This window comes from Erpetoichthys calabaricus, chromosome 16 (genome assembly GCF_900747795.2).
Source record: "Erpetoichthys calabaricus chromosome 16, fErpCal1.3, whole genome shotgun sequence".
Taxonomy (NCBI): Eukaryota; Metazoa; Chordata; class Cladistia; order Polypteriformes; family Polypteridae; genus Erpetoichthys; species Erpetoichthys calabaricus.
The window spans coordinates 56995341-57017394 of record NC_041409.2 but is presented as its reverse complement, the minus strand read 5'-3'; the positions used below and the strand labels follow the sequence as shown (position 1 = coordinate 57017394).

General features: G+C 39.2%; 1 protein-coding gene across 1 annotated transcript in view; it reads right to left on the bottom strand.

Moving 5' to 3' along the window:
• The window catches only part of LOC114666709 (cell growth regulator with RING finger domain protein 1-like), a 24670-nt gene extending 12337 nt beyond the window's left edge, over positions 1–12333 (bottom strand). Inside the window, exons 1-3 of the mRNA XM_028821672.2 lie at positions 12197–12333; positions 8814–8950; positions 7402–7579 (exon numbers count right to left, since the gene is read on the bottom strand). Coding sequence (XP_028677505.1) covers positions 7402–7579; positions 8814–8950; positions 12197–12300 — 419 coding nt within the window. The 5' untranslated portion in view covers positions 12301–12333. The remainder of the gene's footprint in view (positions 1–7401; positions 7580–8813; positions 8951–12196) is intronic.
• Between the last annotated feature and the right edge of the window lie 9721 nt (positions 12334–22054).

Below are 22054 nucleotides of genomic sequence, written 5' to 3'. Positions count from 1 at the left end.
CTGGGCTCATCAGGCATACACACTCACTGCATCCCCTCTCGTGAATCGAATCTCTATCGTCAGCGCCAGAGTTGAAGCCCCTAACGTTGCCGTCAGCAAGTCGGCTAACATCCGCCATGTGCCGTCTTTCAGTTGCGAGAAGCAGATCATAGAATGGTTGAAACTATTGCCCCTAACGTTGCGCCACGGCGTGTGGTTCGTTTATACCTCGTGTCATCTCATTAAACTTTTATCTCGCGAATATGTTATTGCAATCTGCAGCGGGAGCGTTTCTATAAACTTAATTTAAACTTACGTTTTACACCGTGCTTTGTTTCCCTTATGAACATGCTTGTATGCTTCACTCGCTCCCTTCTCAATTGTTTAATGAATTTTTTGCTCTTCGCATTTTTGCGGCTCTTCCTTCATTTCCCCCTACTTCGTTCTTTTATCTCGCGAATATGTTATTGCAATCCTTAACGGGAGCGTTTCATTAAACTGATTGAAAATAGTTTTGCATTTACCTTTTTAGTAAAAGGCGAGCTTTTAAGCCTGAGAAATCACCCCGTAAATGCACACGTTTAATTGCACGTGTTAATATGTATGCTTACACAGTATTAAAAGACAGTCAAAAATTAATGTCATTTACCTTCGTTCCCGCGTTTGACTCGTGCTGTAAATCTCTTCCTTGTTTTTAGTTCACGTCATTACGTAGGAGGCGTGATGACGCGATACGTGACTCCGCCTCCTCCATTACAGTATATGGACAAAAAATATGTTCCAGTTATGACCATTACGGGTAGAATTTCGAAATGAAACCTGCCTAACTTTTGTAAGTAAGCTGTAAGGAATGAGCCTGCCAAATTTCAGCCTTCCACCTACACGGGAAGTTCGAGAATTAGTGATGAGTGAGTAAGTCAGTCAGTCAGTCAATCAGTCAGTCAGTCAGTCAGTGAGGGCTTTGCCTTTTATTAATATGTATAGATATAGATATAACCAAAGTAAAAAAAAAAAAATTTGATTTACATGTTGCTGTCAATGAGTTACAAACCCAAACTCAAATGTCAAATCGACAGAAAGCTTAGACTTATTCCTGGATGGTGCAGAGGTATGAACTGCTGCCTTATAACCGAAAGGTTGCAGGTTCGAATCCCAGTGTTCCGTGTTTTGAGTAGTGAGCTGCTATTATCTATATATATAATTCACTAAGCTGAAAGGCAAGCAAGACAACCATGGGATACACACGACATAGCCACGCCCACCAACTCACAGAGACCCGCCCACCAACGCTAAGACCATGGGATACAACGACAACTCACAGAGCCACGCCCGCCGACAACTCACAGAGCCATGCCCACCAACTCTAAGAATTCACTAAGTCCATGGCAAGCAAGACGCACGCAAGACGGAGCCCTGCCCACCAACAATTTGAGCGAGAGCGAAAGCATTTGCCAAGAATGTTTTCATTAATCAAGAACGAAAGTCGGAGGTTCGAAGACGATCACATACCGTCGTAGTACCAACCATAAACGATGACAACTGGCGATCCGGCGGCATTATTCCCATGACCCGCCGGGCAGCCGACCGGGTAACCAAAGTCTTTGGGTTCCGGGGGGAGTATGGTTGCAAAGCTGAAACTTAAAGGAATTGACGGAAGGACACCACCAGGTGTGCAGCCTTTCGCGTCATTTGACTCAACACAGGAAACCTCACCCGGCCCGGACACGGAGAGGATTGACAGATTGATAGCTTTCTCCATTCTGTGAGTGGTGGTGCATGGCCGTTCTTAGTTGGTGGAGTGATTTGTCTGGTTAATTCCGATAATGAACGAAACTCCCTCCTGCTAAATAGCTATGTGACCCCCGAGCGGTCGGCGTCCAACTTCTTAGAGGGACAAGTGGCGAGGGATTCCCAGGACGTGTGGGTCATACGCTTGAACTGATTAAGTCCCTGCCCTTTGTACACACCCCCCGTTGCTACTACCATGGTCGGGTGACTTGGTGGATTATATATAGAAAAGCAGCTGGAACCGCAAAGAACACTGAAACGTCAATGCGACTCACAAGTGCATGTGGACTGTACACAGACGAAAGCGACTCAGGTGAGGAGTTGGGGGCGGGCACATGAGCAGGCACTGCGTACTGAACGATGACTAAGAAATCAGCAGACTAGAATGGGGGGGGGGGCGCCAGGGCGGAGGGGGCGTCCTTACCCTCTCCCCCCGTGCCGTCCAGCCCTTTTCATTCACCTACAGTCGTATCCTCAAACCCACCCCATTTGGACAACTGTGTCTTTCAGGAAGTGTTCACCCATCAATACATAATTATGCGGTGTATGCTACGCCGCGGGTTGGCTATTAATTATTATTATTATTATTACTATAATATAATAAAAACACACATTTAATTTGAAGCTGTAACACCCGCTGTAAATTTTGGCTAATTGTAAAAGTTAGTGCTTTTTTTTTTTTTTTTAATTATTCAGTTTTATTCTCTCAGTGATGTTCATGTGGTACAACGAACTTGCTTCTCCCTCTCTGATGCCCTTTATCTCCATTCTTTTCACAAGAGCATCGATGACCACAGTTGGTACTGTGATTGATGCCTGCTCAGAACTATTTGTTGTACTAGCAATCAAAGATACGATGTCTCATGACCGCTATATAAAGGCAGAACCATAACAGACAGCTTCTTCATAGCACTTTCGCTAGCTAACAGACTGCTGCACTACAATGCAACTCCGCTTAGCACCATAAGTAAAATGAGACTTCCACCTGCAGCTAAAGTCACTTTAGTATGTGAGCAATTCGCCACGCTAGTGTTTAAAATCACTCAGTGTCATGCTGATGGTGTATGCGGCCAAAAAAGAAGAAGCCTCTGATTTCAGTCTGTAACAGCCAGTGTAAAGTTTTGCTACCTGTAAAAGATATCACTGAAGGGGTGTAAGCAGACACACAAACACTGGTGAATCATGTCTGCTTGGTATCTTGTTGTCACTTTAATTTTTTGTTATTCATTTTCATTTTTGAATAAAAGCACACTTGTTTCGCTATACCTTTGAGAAAGTGTTTATTTTATATTCCAGTAACCACTTGAATGAGACTGAATCTGTCTCTGCCTCTCTTGTGCTGGCACACACACATTCATACATGAAAATGTCACTATTTAAAAACGCTATGCCATTTGAACATGATGTCATTTGAACATGTTTTTTTTTTTCCCGAAATAAAAAAAGTTATGTATATTCTACGTGCCTAGGCATACTTCAAAGACACTTTAATAGGTACACCTTCGATGGCTTAGTTTAACTGTTATGTTTTTATGCATCTTCACATATTGTGATTGCGTAACCCCAAATTTGTTGAAAGTTTTTTTTAAATAAATAAAGTCCCAAAATTAAGTAATCAGTATGTGATTACACCATCCGGAGAGTCAGAAATGCACAAATTAGTATGAACTGATTACATTTTAAGGGAGATTATAATTTATGGTATCATACAAATCAAGTGAATTTTGCTGTATAGCTCTAATTTGTGGTAGAAAGAAATAAGGGTAACTTGAAGATGGACAGGCCATAAATTCTCTCCAGTCAGATTCTTCCTTCAAAAGCAAGTAATTGCATTGGATTTGTACGTATAATAGTGATATTATTCATGTCTATGATACAGTGGAAACAGACTGACTAACGATCAGAAAAAAACGATTATTCCTTCATTGTCCTCAGGCCATATGTGAAACCTATTCAAATGAAAACACTTGCAAAAGATTTAAGGTACTATGCAAGCACCAGCTTCCATAGTAAAGCAAAGGGAGTAAACTTGTAAAAACAAAAGATTATGAGACATTTCAAGAGCAAAGAATCCTCAGGAATGAGTGGCAGTACAGTCTGCCTGAGCCATGGACTAGTCCAGACTCTGCTGATTAACAGTTGGTCAAATGCAGATGTTTTAACAGACACTGTAAATAGAGCCCCATTTCTGCATGTGTTCAGCACATTTTTCAAAATATTGCCTAGTGAGGCATGAATTTTGACACATTTATGCAAATGGTGGAAAGCAATATAACAGAAACTGAACATGTCTATCAAATTGTCCTTTAGGACTCCAGGGTTGAGGAACCTCTGAGCCTATGAAATCCTTCCTGTACTCACGGTTAACAACACTGTTCCACTTTCAAATCTAGGCAGCCAGTACTTGCAGCAATCTGGCTAGACACTTGGGGCCTCATTTATAAATGGTGCGCATGCACAAAAATGTTGCGTACTAGGTTTTCTAAGCTCACTTCGAGATGTATAAAAATTAAACTTGGCGTAAAGCCACACACATTTTCATGGCAGGGTCGGGGGTATCGTATACACAATATCTTGCTCGGCTTTGCAAACTGGCAGCACCCATCGTCAAAGCAGTGCTGCTGTTCTGTGGTCTGCTTTTCTTTTTTAGATTCACATCTATGATGTGGGTTTTACCTAAATTAATTGCATATTGTTTACAAATTTAATTCACTTGATTCCAATCATTCCATAACAATATAATGGTGCATGGAATGGCTAAACTATTCCAACTACCATGGATGCTTTAGCATTGTTAGAAGACATCGCAAATGGAAGAATTAAAAGAGAGCACGTATTTACAGATGATGATGACTGGCTTCTAAGTTGATTTCAATTTCCAAGAGATATTCTCTTGGAGCTGTGTGCTGAACAGGATTTACAAAGGCAGACTTTGACAGATTGTGCACTACCTGTTCCTTTGCAAGTTCTGTCCACTCTCAGGTTTTTAGCCACAGGAGGTTTTCAACGTGAACTTGATGACGATCGGGTATTTCACGGAGTTGCACCATGCCAGCTGTATAGGACGGTATTATCACTTATCATCCAGATAGATAAGATTTACCTTCCACTGTGGTTGAACTGGAAAACATAAAAGTGCAATTCGCAGCAACGTCCGGTTTTCCAAATGTAATCGGAGTGGTCCACTGCATGTTATAATATAACTTATATATAATATAACCGGCTATACTTCCTTAGAAGACTGGCGTCCTTCAACATCTGCAATAAGATTCTGCAGATGTTCTATCAGACAGTTGGGGTGAGTGCCCTTTTCTACGTGGTGGTGTGCTGGGGAGGCAGGATTAAGAAGAAGGACGCCTCACACCTGGACAAACTGGTGAGGAAGGCAGGCTCTATTGTAGGCATGGAGCTGGACAGTTTGACATCTGTGGCAGAGCGATGGGTGCTCAGCAGGCTCCTATCAATTATGGAGAATCCACTGCATCCACTGAACAGTATCATCTCCAGACAGAGGAGCAGCTTCAGCGACAGACTGATGTTACTGTCCTGCGCCGCTGACAGACTGAGGAGATCGTTCCTCCCCCAAACTATGCGACTCTTCAATTCCACCCCTTGGGTGGGGGGGGGGGGGGGGGGGTATTAAACGTTAACATTATTCAAAGTTATTGTCCGTTTTTACCTGCATTTTAATTACTCTTTAATTTAATATTGTTTTTTATACAGTATCAGTATGCGGCTGCTGGAGTATGTGAATTTCCCCTTGGGATGAATAAAGTATCTATCATGTACATGCTATTGCAACAGCACTGGACAAGTTACATCAGCCAGGGATGAGTCACTAAAAGAATGAGCTGTCATTACATCATATATAGCTGGAGAACCTATAAAAACGGCAGATCTGCACAGTCACAAGTGCTTTTTCCAACTAGTGCAACAAAAGGTAAGCAGTCCTTTTAAGCATTGTGAGTCACCTCAAAATAAGAGAATCGGTCCGTTGTGATAATGGGTGCCATTGCTACCTTATAAAAGCACCTTCAGAGAATGAATTTGCTTATGTAAATATAGTATTAATGTGCTGCTTTATGGTACACAAAGTCTGTCGCAGTGTGCAAGCATGTTTCTGAACAGTTGCGCTATGATGAACATGACCCTGAGCCACCAAATCATCAGCCAGATCAGACAGCATTACAACTTCGTTTGAATGTAACTAGCAGAATGTAAAAGCAGGTGAACAGAGGCAGCATTTATTTTTTAACCAACTCATTTTAATTTGTGATCAACATCACATAGTACAGCCCTTATATTCCTTAGTTCATTGGCCACATCTCTTACAGCATCCACTATTGCATTTTGTGACTCCTGAACAGTGTGCCAATGCATAGCCAGATGGATTTCCAGGGGTTTCCGAGGCAGAGGTGTGTGTGTGTATGTAGCCAGCGTCTAAAGACGTTCTCGACACAGCAGCACATATGCATCGCATGGGGGTCAGCTTTTGTAATCTTGTCTGAAACAGAACAAACAGATGGTGGGCTGTGACTCACCTTTTCACATCAACTGTGATATCTGACCACTTCTTTTTTTCTTTTGAGCACTGTGCAACTTTTTGAACTTGAACTTTTGAGTATCTCTGCCACGCTTTTGTTGCTTATACCACTGTGTAAGCCAATAAATAGTACTTTTTTCCATGTCTCCACTTCACATTGACTGAAATTCTTCTTTTTCATGTGCTTTTTCCATTGTTTTTTAACCAAACACTGAATGGAAGGTGATATTTATATTGATTTGCATATTAAAATATGCAAAATTCTGGAAGGAGTCAGGGTGGGGCTGTAGGTGCGTGCACATGCGTTAAATTTCATGTTCATTGGGATTTGTAATGGGGAAGTGCGTGGAACTTGCCATACACACAGATTTATGCATCTGGGTTTTTTGATGCATACATACATTTCTACTTTTGTTTGTGCACCATATTTTAGTGTGAATTCTACGCACTGTGGTATACATGAGGCCCTTGGTCTTTAATTTACACTCAGCTTACTCAATTATTTACATAACTGATAAACATACTGTACGCTGTAGCAACAGTATAAGTATCATGCGCTAATAATGATGATATACTCTACAGTTAAAGCTTCTTTATGATAAGCCAGATGAGTGTCCCTTGCGTGTTGGTTGTGAACATAAACATACAAACCTAATGATTTCCATACCTGGCCATGCTTGATTTCATGCGTTCTGGACAACTGTTTCTGGATCCAATTATTTATTGTCACAGACAATATGTAAATAATTATAATGTAACTTTGAACTTGCAAGACGCCTTAGGGAAGGTTCTCTCTGAAATAAAGGTTATTTGTGTGTCCTGTTTTTCCCCTCTCTCTCTATGCTGTGTATAGCATAACAGCGCGGAGTGAAACTGTGTCCTTAAGTCATGTTATTAAAGTACTACTTATATTAAAACTAGGAATGCATGATTAAAGATTTTAAAACATGCCACAGTTACTGAAAAACAAATCTATGCTGTATAGATTATAGCATGTATAAGAGTTCTTGATCAACTAAATAATCAATTATAGATAGGGCACTTTGTCAATCAACCTCAAATAATGCCATACCAGATAACATAGAGGATACAAAAAAGTGGTACTGTGCTGGAAGTCTGAAAGTACAGCCTCTTCGAACTGGTGAGGTGTACTAATCCGGAACTTTTGCTCATGATCCCGAAGTGCCTTCTGGAAACCTTGAACTGTGCAGCCCCAGTAGCAAGACAAAAGGCAGTTCTCCAGACAGTTAGGATTAAGCCTGACGCCTCCTAAGTAATAAAATAAAATCACAAAATAGGCAACAACGGCCATAGCCACAGAGATTTTTAACCATTAACTTAAAGAGGAAGCTTAGGAAGATTATAATACTTACTAGGCCTTGTGACAGTATACCCCAAATCATTTTTTATCTGCTGGACTTCTAATCATTTGTATTTTTACTTTAATGTTTAATTTTAAGGTAATTAAAGTTTGCTAAAAATCTCTTTATTATTATATAGAACATATTTAGTGTTGGCAATACAGTTTACCAGCAGTCCTAGTCCATTTTATGCGTTTTTCATAATCACAAAAGGTCAGATAAAGCAGCGCATTTTACTAATGTTCTTCATGACAACAAATATAATGTACATAATTAGAGTGCAATTGAGCAGGTCAGTCATTTTCACTAAAACATATACAAATATAACATAAAACATAATTACGAATTACTGAAACAATTAACAATACAGTTACAAAGGAGAAGTGAGTAATGCAAGATTATTAAAAGAGATCTTTTTGAAGAACCAACAGCAACACTCTCTCTACTATTATGGTAAGTGCTGAAAGAAATACTCCACCCAAAAATGATCATTTTTGTATATTTTTTAAATTACCCAATGCTGGTTGTAGTCGTAGGCTGAAAAAAATTCTTTAAAATGGGAAACAGTAATCGCAAAATTCCTGACATAGTGGTTTTAAATGGAAATCCATAATGAACAAGAAGCAAAAATGTTGAAATGTTCAAAGAAAAAAATCACATATGCATACACGCACACACACACACACACACACACACACATTATATATAACACTACTTTAGAATACTTCAGGTCCCTCAATTGTATCTATTGTAATAAACCATATACAAGCAATAATTACAAAGAACATCTTTGAAACTGTACGTGCATTCATTGGAATTAAAATGAGTGAATACATCTTGGTTGTTAAACATCCTCAATGTGTGGCATGAGTCTAATAACCTGATATGTTGCATTATCACACTGTCATACATTAAAATTAAATACAAGTAAAATTAACTAAATAATTAGATTGCACATACATTTCTAAGAGGAATAATGTAGCTGAAGTGTACAATAACTGCACAGGATAATTCCACCATAAAACAAAAATGCAGTCATTGATATGATTTACAAAGCACTCTGAGCCAGTTCTCATGGTTTTAAAAATGTCAGACATGTTGTAAAACCAAACGATATAACACACAGCCTGTTAAACACTCACCTGAAACAGATGAACCAGCGCTATTTATTTCCAGTGCAAAAGGGTTTTTTACTTGTACCATTCTCCTTTCAGGAATTTGCAAGTGTGACATTCCATCATCAGAACTCTGCAAGATAACCGGAACTCCAAATCCAAACCTGCAAAAAATAATGTGCCAAGATTGGTCCTCCTCAAATTTGAATTACTCTGAAATGGATTACACATTTTAAAGAACAATAATTATCATATTTTAGAAATTAAGTGTTTGTACTTCACCGTAAACTAATCTGTGACCTGAATTTATTTCGTATCATTAAAGGATTGCACAGAGCTGAACCCTGAATGGGATACCAATCTGTCCCAGAACACAAACACCCACACCAGCCCAAATTTAGTCATAATTTAAGTTAACATGCATGTCTCTGGGACGTAGAAGAAAATCAGAGTACTGCTAGCTGAAACTTCCTAAGCCCTTATTCATGAAATGTGCAGCTGTTCTATGAAATTACTGCTTACAAGAAATGAGTACAGTGTGTGCAAACATAGGTCTGATTTGTCACACAAATTCCATATGGAAGCTTGTGATATAAAAAAATGGCATTTCTGTAGTTGAAGTAATTTTTCCAAAACTATGGCATGCATTCATGTGCATTATAGGCTTGCTTTGTTAAATGATGGTGTATCTCTGAATACAAGTGCTTTCCCAAATGGCTTACAGTTTCAGCCAAGGGCGCGCCTGAAGCAATGAAGTGTCAAAAGTTCCTTTTTTAGAAAGCATATCTTATGAGATTCTTAAGTATGTTTATCACAAAAAAAAGCTGAAAATGATGTTTTTTAATGAATACATTAATAAAAACGTTAAAAAACTGTGAGCACTGTGCTTTGTCCTTTCCTTAGCTAGAAAGTCTTATGGGTCCTCATTATCTTTTAAGTTAAAGAAAATTCTACAGTATGACCTTTTGCCTTGATTCAGTTTGTCCCAGAATGACCCCTAACCTCTTTTTTTTTGTCCATTTGCTTTTGCTATGATGAATGCTTTGTGGATTGTAGCTGAAAAGAAAAGTACACTTGTCTAAAGATGCCATCCACACCTAACAATCCTGTGTGATGTGTTGTGTATCAATCACTCATGCTCTACAGAACAAGGCACACTGTTTAAAAAGTTTCAATCACAGCTAAATGTGCAATTTGTTCTATTTTTGGATAAATATTTTCAGTAGCTTAAAATCGGATTGTCCCTAGCAAAATCCAAAGTAGCTTAGCACACATCACCTAATTTTCACATAAATTATTTACTTTTATGGGCTGTCACGACTTTATAGTTAAACAGTAAAAGAACAAGCAAACTGGACACTTTCAAATTGTGAAGTATCATTTGAAGATTTACTGTGTAAACAGCTTTTCTTTAGAAGGTAATCTAAACTCACAGTACTAATATTTTGACCTACTGAATAACTCATCACAATAAGATGATGAGATTTGTCACAGCACACCAGAGAAGTGGAGAGCTAGAAAGATAAATATTACATACCAGCTGTGTAAGCCTGTGCTGTAAAAAGCCTGGGGTCCTAGAAACTATTGAAATCATCAGAGAAAAAATTGAAATGTAGAGATGTCAGGTGATTGAAAGGAACTACTCTGGGCTTTTCTCTCCTAGGAGGATTTGTTTTGCCGATGTGCTCGCCTCACTTGTGCATTAGCGGCAGGAGGAAAAGTAAAGGGGATACCATTTTGCCAATGTGCTCGCATCGCTTCTGTATTAGCGGCTAAGTGAGTAACTCTTTCTTTGGAGGTTTTGTTTTGCCCACGTGCTGGTCTTGCTTGCGCATCCTCGGAGGTGGAGCCTGTCAAAGAATGCCTACACAGCAATACACATTAATGTGATGATTTAAAAAACTTTGTGTACATTTTTAAACTGATATAATGTCAAGATTTTGTATGAAATCTATCCAAGGCACACTCCACATATCCATAAACAAACAACTACAGTGAACCAGGACATTCATTGGAGCAAATAAACTATTTTATATATGCTACCTTTCAAAAGTGAACAGGGTCATAAGAAATACAAGATAATTGTTCACATGTACTGTATATAGTATAATACACCCATATACAATATTGAGTGAAAGCAGCTGCTCAGTCCAATTCAGTCAGCAGCGCACACTGATTTGATAAGATAGTTCACAGTCCACTCAATGATTTGTTGCAGAGTGAAAAAGCTGATCTCAGTGGAGATCCATGGACCATACTTAGTCACTTCTGGATTAATATCTTGCCTCCCTGATATTATTATTATTATTATAACAACTGCTCCATAACTTGTATATTTGCCTAATTGACAGACAAAAACAGGTGGAAGTTAAATGGGACATTTTTAAAATTATTAGTCCACCATATGAGCCACATGTTTTCAATTCAAAAGCTTGCCCATGCTTGCCACATTCCCCATCTATTCATAAGAGAATTTTCCAAAAGTCGTTTATTTAACAACATTTTTGCTAAATGCAAGTGATTGGGATGCTGTAAGCATACGACTAGATATCACACAAGGATTATATGACAGGAGCACACTGACATTGTTTTCATGGGTGTTTTAATATTGTTTGATGTTTGCTCAGTTTGTCCCCATAGAAACCTATTATGTCCAGACCTTTGTATCCCCGTACTCCATATAAAAATAAGATTAAAAGATTTTCTTGGTCATTACTACAAACAACGCAGGCTAAATAACATTATAAAAATTATCATTTATGGATGGAGTATTCGTTCAAGAAGGTAATTTGCTTCCACGCTGAGAAACGCAAACAAGTGTGTAGATTAACCAAATCTCCTTTTTTAGACCCACTAACTTTTTTAAATTATAGTATACGTTAGTTTTACACTTTGAACGCCGACACAGAATTGCACAAAGGCTTGTGTTTTACTTTTCTGACATACCCTGAAAGTTTGGAATTAAAGACAAAACTTCATCAAAACATGATCTTTGCCACTTTTACTGGACCAATTTAATCTTTTCTGGTACTTCAACACAGTAGTCAAAACAATACAAGAACTAAATGCGTTCGACAATAAAAATGACAGTAAGTGGCCATTGCCAAACTTTCAGACTTAAATTACAGGTGCAAATGTTTCACGTCAGCAAGTTTTTGCTAATAAACATAAACGTCCCAACACTGAAGGGTGCTTATTTCTCTGCCGAAAGGGAAATGTTGATCTACACGGGTCAACTTCGAGCAGTTTAGTTTAGCTAGCCTGAGATGCTTTTTCTGAGGTCACCCTGGACTCTACAGCGTCTTGTATCCGTTACTCTTTCAGCATGTATACCCACTTCCCCTTTATCATTCAAAAACGGTATGAAAAAGAAACATAAATGATATGCGTGAAAAATATGGAAATATTACCAGCTGAGTACCACGGCGACAGTGATAACAAAGCAGAGCGACACCACGAGAATCGAAATCCCCGGCGAATTCTCGTACAGCATCACTAAAAATACATCAGCCATATCCGGACGAACAACCACCACAACGGCGGAGCGAGACGGTGGCCGAGTGGGGCCAAGCCCAGAGGGTGGGGCGTAGACATAATTGGGCGGGGCGGGAAGACATACACGTGACGTAAAGGCGCGCGTAAGGTAGCACCGCTTTTGGAAATGCAACGTTTCCAGTGGTCTTAAGTTACACAGGTAAGGCATTAAACTGTTTTGCTTAAATTAACGAGAAGGTATACTGTGCAATACTTTATTGTACTGTACAGTTGCAATATTATTAGCATTCGGTGAGTATAATATAATAGTAGTTGTAGTATTGTACTGGAAAGGCATTCGGTCCAGAAGTGTTTCCTGCCTTGTGCCCAAAGACTCCGGCACTTGCATCCCTGTGTTGTATTAAGAGAATACTGTTATATTATGCAATACACATCCAGAGCTGGACCCCCTTGTGTTTAATGCCACAAGGACATTAGCACAAGCTGCCTGTGTCCTTATCCTAAATATGAAAATGGATCAATGGTTACAATGACGTTTGAAGGAAATATTTACAAGGTGTGTTTTGATCCTGAACATTACAGATATGAATGTATCTTCTAATGTCCATTCCATACTTTAGGTGGATTCAGAGTCACCAGTTAACCTGACATGCTGATCTATCAGAAACTACTACAGTCTACAGAAAACAATGGCAGGGGCAGCAAAGCAGTTACAAAAACCTGGACCTCAAAGCTGTGAAGCAGTTCTTACAAGAATGCTGGTGTGTATAATAAATCTTATATCTATCTAAAATTAGCCATTCAATTTTTCACTTGATTATTAAGGGTTGTGGGTGCCGGAGCCTATCCAGGCAGCATCAGGCATAAGACAGTAAGCAGCCGTGGAGGATATGGTGGTCAGTCACATACATATTTGTTAACTTTACCTCTACGTCTGTGTGAAGAAAATAGCATACCTGTAGGATAACTCACCGAAACAGAGAGACAGTGACCAGCCCAGACTCTGAGCTCCAATATATGTGAGGCAGCAGCCCTAATAAATGCATGTGGCCATATTCCTAACAGTAATTTATACTGAGTGTTGTTCAAAGTAAGCACATGCAGAGTTAACTCATCCCTTCAGATTTAATCTAATTATTTTGAGCACTTACATTAATTTCTCATGAATGAGCCCAGCGTTAACTGGGTTTTATTAACTGTCATTTCACCCTCTCCATGTGTGATCTCTATCGTCTTGCATTCAAAGCAACTGATTTCTGGCTCAGTAAAGATAGCCCTCTGGTTTAGTGTACTTTCAGGTTTCTGACACTTGGCAAAAATGCAGAAGACAGCAGTTAAAAAGCAGATTGTGGGTCTATGAAATACTGTACATACACCATACATTCAAACTGGAGCACATAGTAATGACCAAAATAGCCACAAGGTGGAGACAGAGACTGTTAGATAAATAAACGAAAACTAATCAAAACACGTTAGTCTTTCAATTTAAAAACTTGAAAGAAACGGCAGGCTAACCCAGTTGTGTTAGACACCGGTACCAAGTCTTGGATGGACACAAGTCCAACAAACACAAGGCCACTATATGCAATATCTGATCAATCTGGGGATGCCAAGTGTCATTTCAAGTACAATTTGGGGAATTAATTAAAGAAAATTAAATTAAAAATAGGAGAATGTGTAAAATACGCTACACACACAGTGACAAGAATCTAACCCAAGCAGCAATTTAAGCTGCTGGACCATACTATCACTCACTAATATATATTTTTAAGAATATTTGTTTTTGATTATGGTGATTTGTTTTTTTTTGCAGATAAAAACAACTGTGTAATTATTACTTTAATGATAACATCCATCCAACCATATTCTCTATTTACTTTGTCCGATTTAGAGTGGCAGAGGGTGGCTCTTGTACAGGCGGAGCCGGGTCCAGGACAGAAACCAACCCTATACAGTACCACAGTTTTACAGCACATTTACTGTGTGATTTAGAAGTGTCATGTAACCAAAGACACATATGTTTAGAATATAAGAGGAAAACCATAGTACAAAAAAAACAGAATTGAGAAGAATGTATTATTGTGTTTGGAGTAACTCTCAAACAAAGTAGACACACCATGACCGGTGATCATCTTCAGGGAGTTATTACCCATATTAGCCAAATGTCTGAATGTAATATTCATAGACTGTGACTCCCTATAACTCAGCATTGGATGAACCAGCAACAGATAGCATTAAACAGGAAGATGGCATGAGAGTCTGGTTGGAGACACAGAGAAACACCAGACGGTGCACCTCTATCACTGTTAATAAAGGCCCAAATGTCTGACAGATCCCAGAAAACCCTCAAATTACAGTGGGGAAGTTTTGCTCTTCATGCCCTTGTTTGTGTACTATGGTGACCCCAAAAGTACTTTAGCTTAACAACCTTTTAGAATTTATTTGGATGAGAAATGGGGACAACATAGCTATTAGATAATCAAGTGAGCTTGACGAAATGAACAGTCTCCTGTTTGACAAACTTCTTTGTTCCCATTATGCCCTTAGCTAGCCAAAGTTAATAACAGTTTATATTATTAGAACATACACAAACCTGATGTTAATAAAAGCACAGATTAATATCTTACAATTGGATGGAATACTATACATTTTTGCAGTGGAAAACGTGAATGGATAACCTAATGTTTTCCTTTTCCTGTTGCTGTTGTTCATTAAGAAAATTAGATTTCCTCTTATTGTGAAATATTCACGGTTGTCTAAAACATAACCTGGTAATTAATTGGGAAGCTGGTTGAATTTCATTGTGGAGAAAGAGTGTTTCTCAATGTAGTGAGAAATACAATTAATATTATCAATACTTTTTGTTTATTAAGTGGATTTCCTTCGTTTAATGAAAAGCTTGTTAATCTGTTTTAGCAAGCAAAAAGCTCTCATCTTACTGGCACATTAATATTAAGATTGTCCTGTTGATTTACTTCGTAGAAAACCTTTGGCTTATACTGTATAATTTATCAAATGAAGAGACCACAGATATCTGTAAAAAATATAACATAAATATAGAAAAATTTTGATCAAATCATCTGCTGTTATTTCAGAATGAAATGCGACATGTTTCTTTACATCTTGTATTCAGTAGTACTAGGGTGCTGTACCGTGTTAGCCATTATGAATGTAGAGAAAAGCCAAGCAAAATGACACCTTTTATTGGCTAACACGGTACAGCACCCTAGTACTACAGATATACAAGACACCGAAATGTACCGCTACTACATGGAACTGAAGACCCGGTGGAAGAAACTGGCACACATGGACAGCGACATCTTCTTCTTAACTGTGTATATAAACATAGGAAACTTCAGTTTCTGCATTACATCTTGCCTGAAGAAGGGGCCTGAGTTGCCTCGAAAGCTTGCATATTGTAATCTTTCTAGTTAGCCAATAAAAGGTGTCATTTTGCTTGGCTTTTCTCTTGTATTCAGTATAGTGATCATCATCAGTTTCTTAATTAGAAATTAATTATTTTGGTTAATAGCCATGCAGTTTACCCAGGTATTTCACATCTTGCACCTGTTACCTCACTGTTGATGTGTCTAATTTACAAGGCACTGCAGACTTGTCACATCAAGTTCCATTTAGTCACTTTGTGACTTCAAGCATGTCACCGAGACTGCCTGTAAAAGTTACATATAAGTGAATGTCTTTTGTCTCCCTAATTGCTAATCATCCTGGGTTTGACTTCATGGTGCTCTGTAAAATGATGGTTGTTTGCTCTGTCAGAAATTCCACCTGGCCTATATTTAAACTTTTTGTGAAAATTAGTCAAATGAACTGGGGAGGATAAGAACCTCTAACTCGTTCAACTTTTTTCGTTCTGTTGTTCCACATTTTTTAAGAGCCTCTGCTTAATGATGAACATATATAGCAGGTGAAAATGACACTGAGTTAATTTATAAGCACTCTCTTATAATCCTTAACTGAAGAAACCATCAAGAGCTTCAACTTCATGACAAGTGAATTAAAATAATAAACTAAAATGAAAATTTAAAGTCATGGCTTCAGTAAACATCTTTCTAAAGGAATAAAACCAAGGTGTCAAAGACGACAACGTTAATGCCATGTAACCTCCTGAAAGCTTAAAAACCAAAATTACTAGGGATTTCCTGATAATAATTCTAAAAAGAATGTTAAGGTGTAATTAATCATTCAGTGTTCATTACTGGGTTTATGAGGGAGTCCTTTAGTAGCTACTAAATAAAAACTACTTGTGAATTTCCCCTTGGGATTAATAAAATATCTATCTATCTATCTATCTATCTATCTATCTATCTATCTATCTATCTATCTATCTATCTATCTATCTATCTATCTATCTATCTATCTATCTATCTATCTATCTATCTATCTATCTATCTATCTATCTATCTATCTATCTATCTATCTATCTATCTATCTATCTATCTATCTATCTATCTATCTATCTATCTATCTATCTAAACAACCCTTCACAGGCTGGGTAGTGTTAGGTGCTTGAGTGGCAGGAGCCTGTCTGGCAAAGAAGGGAAATAACTAGTGTTCTCTGACAAGCTTACAGATCAGGCGCTAGCGCTTTCCTTGGTTTCAGTGATTCTGGGGAGGGTGATGGAGTCTGCTGATCCCATGATATTGAGAGAAGAATGGCAAGAAACTCTTGTTCCCAGTTTGCATTTGTCATTTTAGAGACATGTTTGTGGTTTGTTACAAAAGGAAAATAAAGTAATCAGTATTTTTAGGCTTTGTATGTAAACAAGCCAGTTACTGGGCTAAACTATATAGTGCTCACTACAAAATATTCAAATATGAATTCAGAAAAAGGTCATTGTGATGCGGTTTTATTTTATTTTAGCTTTGCTTCACAAAATGGTGTGCCTCTGCCCTCTATGCTCTCAACTAATTAGAGAAGGAGTGTTGTCCCAAAGCAGTATTGTCATTTGGTTAATGGCATAAAACCTTAATCCATGTGATGAAATTACCATTTTAAGTGGCAATTGCAGGTGAAGCTTGTTGGAAGTACAAAATAGTGTGGCATTTGTTTGCAGATTGTGTATGATTCATTTCATCTACTTTAAGATATATGTATTCTAACATACGGCTTTATTCACTGTTCATTTTTTTGTAAATTTATGCAGGGTTGGCATGTGGGGTGAGGCACAGAGGTGTCTGACACTTTGATCATTTTCATGTAACTTTTTTTTTATATTTTACAAAATATTGTAATTGTAACTTGAAACGTTACATACACATCCAGTGCCTTATTTATGAATTACCTTTTAAAATTGTTAGAATATTTCCATTTTAAAGGTTAAAATTTTGCAGAACACAGTTCTCAATGCCCTTTCAAACTGCGGGTATCCGAGAACCAAAAAGGTTAGCTAACGATGGCAAGTGCTCAAAGGTACTTTAAGTGAATTCATCACTGCTGACTGTGTCTACAGGACTCTCTTAGAAAAATACACATTTTTTACATTTGGGCTGTATTTGCAAGCTTTTCTTTGTTTTGTATTTCACATTTTGAAAAATCAATCAAATCAGCATCACATAATGGAAAAAATAAATTCTCTTTGAAAGCTGGGATAAACAACTATAGATTTCGGTAGCTCTCCTGTCAACCTGCCAGGTACAGTAGCTTACAGTGATAATGGTGGCAGCGCCGATATATTTTCAATATGCAGCCCCATAAACTATAAACATATAAATTATACTTAGGCCCTTGAACTGAACTGCTTACCCTAATATAATTACAAAATTCAATGAAATCAAAGTATAATGATTAGCTCTTAATGTTTACTTATGATTCCTGTTTATGTATCCTTGCTAATGTATGTAAATAAAGCCAAACTGTCAAATTAATGTACAACATCAGTTTTTCCAGCTATAGAGAACTCTTTTATTGTGGCAGGAGCAGATATGAACATGAAGAGTGCAAACATCAAGTCACTGATGGTGATAAACAACTGAGGACAGTATATACAAAATTATAACGCAAGTTTTAATGTAAGCACATTTGAGAGAAACTTATACTTTGAATTAAATCTACAATTGTAGTTGGTAATTATTTTTACTTTGCCACATCTGTGTCTCCTATGCTTTACCAGTTTCAGGATTTTGATTATTATTATTGTTGTTGGATTATCATATATGTTGTAGCCTATAATTTTTTATCCCCCTCAATGTTTATGACATGTCGGTACCAATATATATTGCACTGTATACTGATTATGCCATTTTTTAGAATTTTGTTATTTCTGGAATCTGTTTAAGGTGTCAGTAACAATGTCTGTTAAAAGCCTCCTAAAGCAAAACTGCACACAAAAATTATTTTTTAAAATTTTACTCTCACTATATAGTTTGTAGCGATGGCAAAAAAAAAATCTCATATTTTCATGTAGAATGGTGTGTATGACAGACTGGCATTATCCATTTTGCCAGACACTCTTAACGTCAGCTGAAGAGTTTCAGCTTTTCTTGACTAGGCCTCTTTTAGAATGCAGCCTCTGTGCCTTATATGACGAAACGATCAATCACAAGCAAAGTGACATCCCAGAAATGGCTCTCCAAGGTACCATCTAAATACCCAAACTCAAACAAAGAGCCATAAATCAACAATTGGCAGCACTGATAGACAAAACTTTGCTTCAATAGTGAAACAAAAAAATGGGCTTATGTGCTCCCAAGAAATCAATGTCAAGTTAACTGTTCCTTCCATTAAAACCCTTTGCACACACCAAATTTCTCTCTCACCTTACTGTTCTCAACCTGGTTACAGCAATTCTTTTTACTCCAAAGGGTACTCCAACTGTTTACTCCAAGTGTGCTGCACTGGAAAAAGTTAGTTAAGGGGCACCACTAGTCCAAAACTTGCTAAAATAGCAAGTGACTGAGCAAAGGAAGACTCTATGTAGAGCCACATGTTCATCTTGTTGAATATGGTAGCTGATTAAATCACAAGTTGCCCAGCAAACGTGATATTACTACCAACACAAAGACCAAAAGGGTATGTTTGAGCATCAAAAAACTAAAGAAAGAAATGTATGCTGAAAATTCTCCGACATGTATGCAGTGAGCTAACCAGGAAAGGAACAAAGAGTTGGTTGCACTGAACCATGAGTATACCTGATTTGATTCCTAGAACTGTTAATTGTAATTTAGTAGTTAGAACACTGCCTGATAATGTATTATGGTATCCGTGTCATTTTAGCTGAAATGTAATAACCTTGTGTGAGATATGGCCGGCTATTCATCCCAGCCAATACCCCCAGGCCGCCAGATGGAGCCCTCCTTGCAGCATGGAGGTGCCCTGAATGCCAGCAAGGAATTGTGGACAGTGGAGTTTTAATGCACAGCCCTGCTGGATACCATGGGGGCCGCCAGGAGTTGCTGCAGGGAGGCCCAGGGACTGTTATTTGCCCTATAACCCGGAAGTATGTCTTAGTCACAGCGACAGAGGGAATAACTTACTTCCGGGATGAAAAAGAAGAGTTTTGATCTGACCCAGAAGTGATAAGAAGTCACATGGACTGAGGGTTCAGAAGCACTTCCGGGTCAAGGACTATAAAGGACTTTGGGAAATCCCAGATGGACGAGCTGAGTTGGGAGGCAGGGTGACTAAGCGTCTGGGAGTGGAGGATTGTTATTTGATTGAGAATTGGTATATTATTTATGAGTATTGTGGAGTGGAGGGTGCTTGGTGCACATTATTATAATAATAAAGTAAATTCTTGGACTTTTATCTGGTGTCTGGCGTCTGATCTGAGGGTTCAAGGGAGCGATAGCGCCCCCTATTTGTCACAGTGGCGTAGCCAGCAGGATTCTGTGGCCGTCGTCATGACACACAGAAAAATTGCTAAAACTCAACAGGCAGCACTGCAATATAGTAAGCCGTACTGTACATCGGTCCGTGATGGAGAAGAAATCCGGAAAAAAGAATGGGAATACCCTAAAGGAGCAGACACTAGATGATGCCGCGCGTCTATGGACATACATGACGGGAAGCGAAGAAGACAGGGCCGCGATTGACGCCAAGAGGACCCGAGCATTACGACAGCGGAATGGCTGTCGAACTTCGGATGCACAGGACAACCTCTATGAACTAAGAGAACACACTCAAAGTCCGGAGGCATGTGCCGAAAAACTGTCTGATGCACCGGGACCTTACTTTAATTATTTTTCAGAGGCCTGTCTTCTTGATTCTGACAGCGAGTCGGAAAGATACTTCCCACCTGAGCAAAATGGCCGTGATGACGAGGAGTCTAGCCAATCTAGGAGTCAGAAATTTGGGATCCTATTCGATGAGAATAGTCACGTGGACTATCCCGGAGCAGGCTTGGGAAACCTAAAGGACTACAAACGAACACATGACCATGACGGTTTCCTTCCATTCGCCGAAACAGGACACGTGATATCTCCTGAAGAATTGTGGGAAGGAGAAGTTCAACGTTGTCCCGTAGGTGAGGTCGCCATTTCCCAGACAGAACTGAGCTCCCTGAAAGGGAAAGGGGAGCCAAAGCGAAGCAGCGCCAGCCGTAAATAAAGGTAAAGAGGGGCGGGATATGACTGAACTGTCCGCTGTTAAATTAGAAAAGGCGGATCCCAGTTGGCCGGTGGCGGCTCCCCGGACCTCTGCCAATCGAAACTCCAATTCCCAAGAGCCTGTGTGCAACCCAACCAAGCATGTGCTAGGAGTGGGCGTGCTCATTGGCTCCCGGCCAGAAGGTAAGGCAAATGATGGTTTGAGCTTGCCTCCGGCCGAATTAAATAACATTGTGAACGTGCAGGAACTCGAGAAATTGCTCGAGCCTGTACACAGTTTCTTCCAGGTGCTGTCGGACGTGAAGAAACTGGTGGAGGAGCTGGGAGCGACGGCCGAAGCGCCTTTGAAAAGAGTGGAGGACTTCCTACAGCGGTTTGGTCGGGAGTCTCCCGTGTTAAATAATTTGGCGGTACAGATAGAGTTGTATTGGAAGTCCGATGTATATAGGCTGAACAGGACCGGAGAAAGTACAGTCCCTTGTGGCGCACCTGTGTTGCTGACCACAATGTCAGACGTGCAGTTCCCAAGACACACATACTGAGGTCTGTCTTTAAGATAGTCCACGATCCATGCCACCAGGTATGAATCTACTCCCATCTCTGTCAGCTTGTCCCTAAGGAACAGAGGTTGGATTTTGGTGAAGGCGCTCGAGAAGTCTAGAAACATAATTCTTACAGCACCACTGCCTCTGTCCAAGTGGGAAAGGGATCGGTGTAGCATATAGATGATGGCATCCTCCGCTCCCACCTTCTCTTTATATGCAAACTGCAGATATTTATTATTATTACAAATTATTATTATTATAAATTATTACAGGTGAGTAATACCGGTACCGTATATAATGAAATAGGGACGCAGAGTGAACCGGGCCCGCGATTGATTAGTAGAGGGTGCCAGTTCTCTGCGAGCCCTACAAGGGAGTCAGGAACGATGACCGTTGGCTTGGTGGAAGGGTCAATCGAGCTGGAGCAGCTGGATGGTGCTGTCTCCCGGAACGATCTGATCCTGAAGACATCAAAGCCGGTCATATATAAATCAAAGGGGAGTTGGACAGTAAAGGGGCTTTCTCATACACATAGAGAGACCCATAAGCCCCAGATTAAACAGGAGGTCCCAAAAATGAAGCGCAGGTCTCCTGACAAAATAGAAAAGAGAACTGGGACATCAGAGGTGGCCGTAGAACCCTCCTCACCGGAAAAAGGGGCAG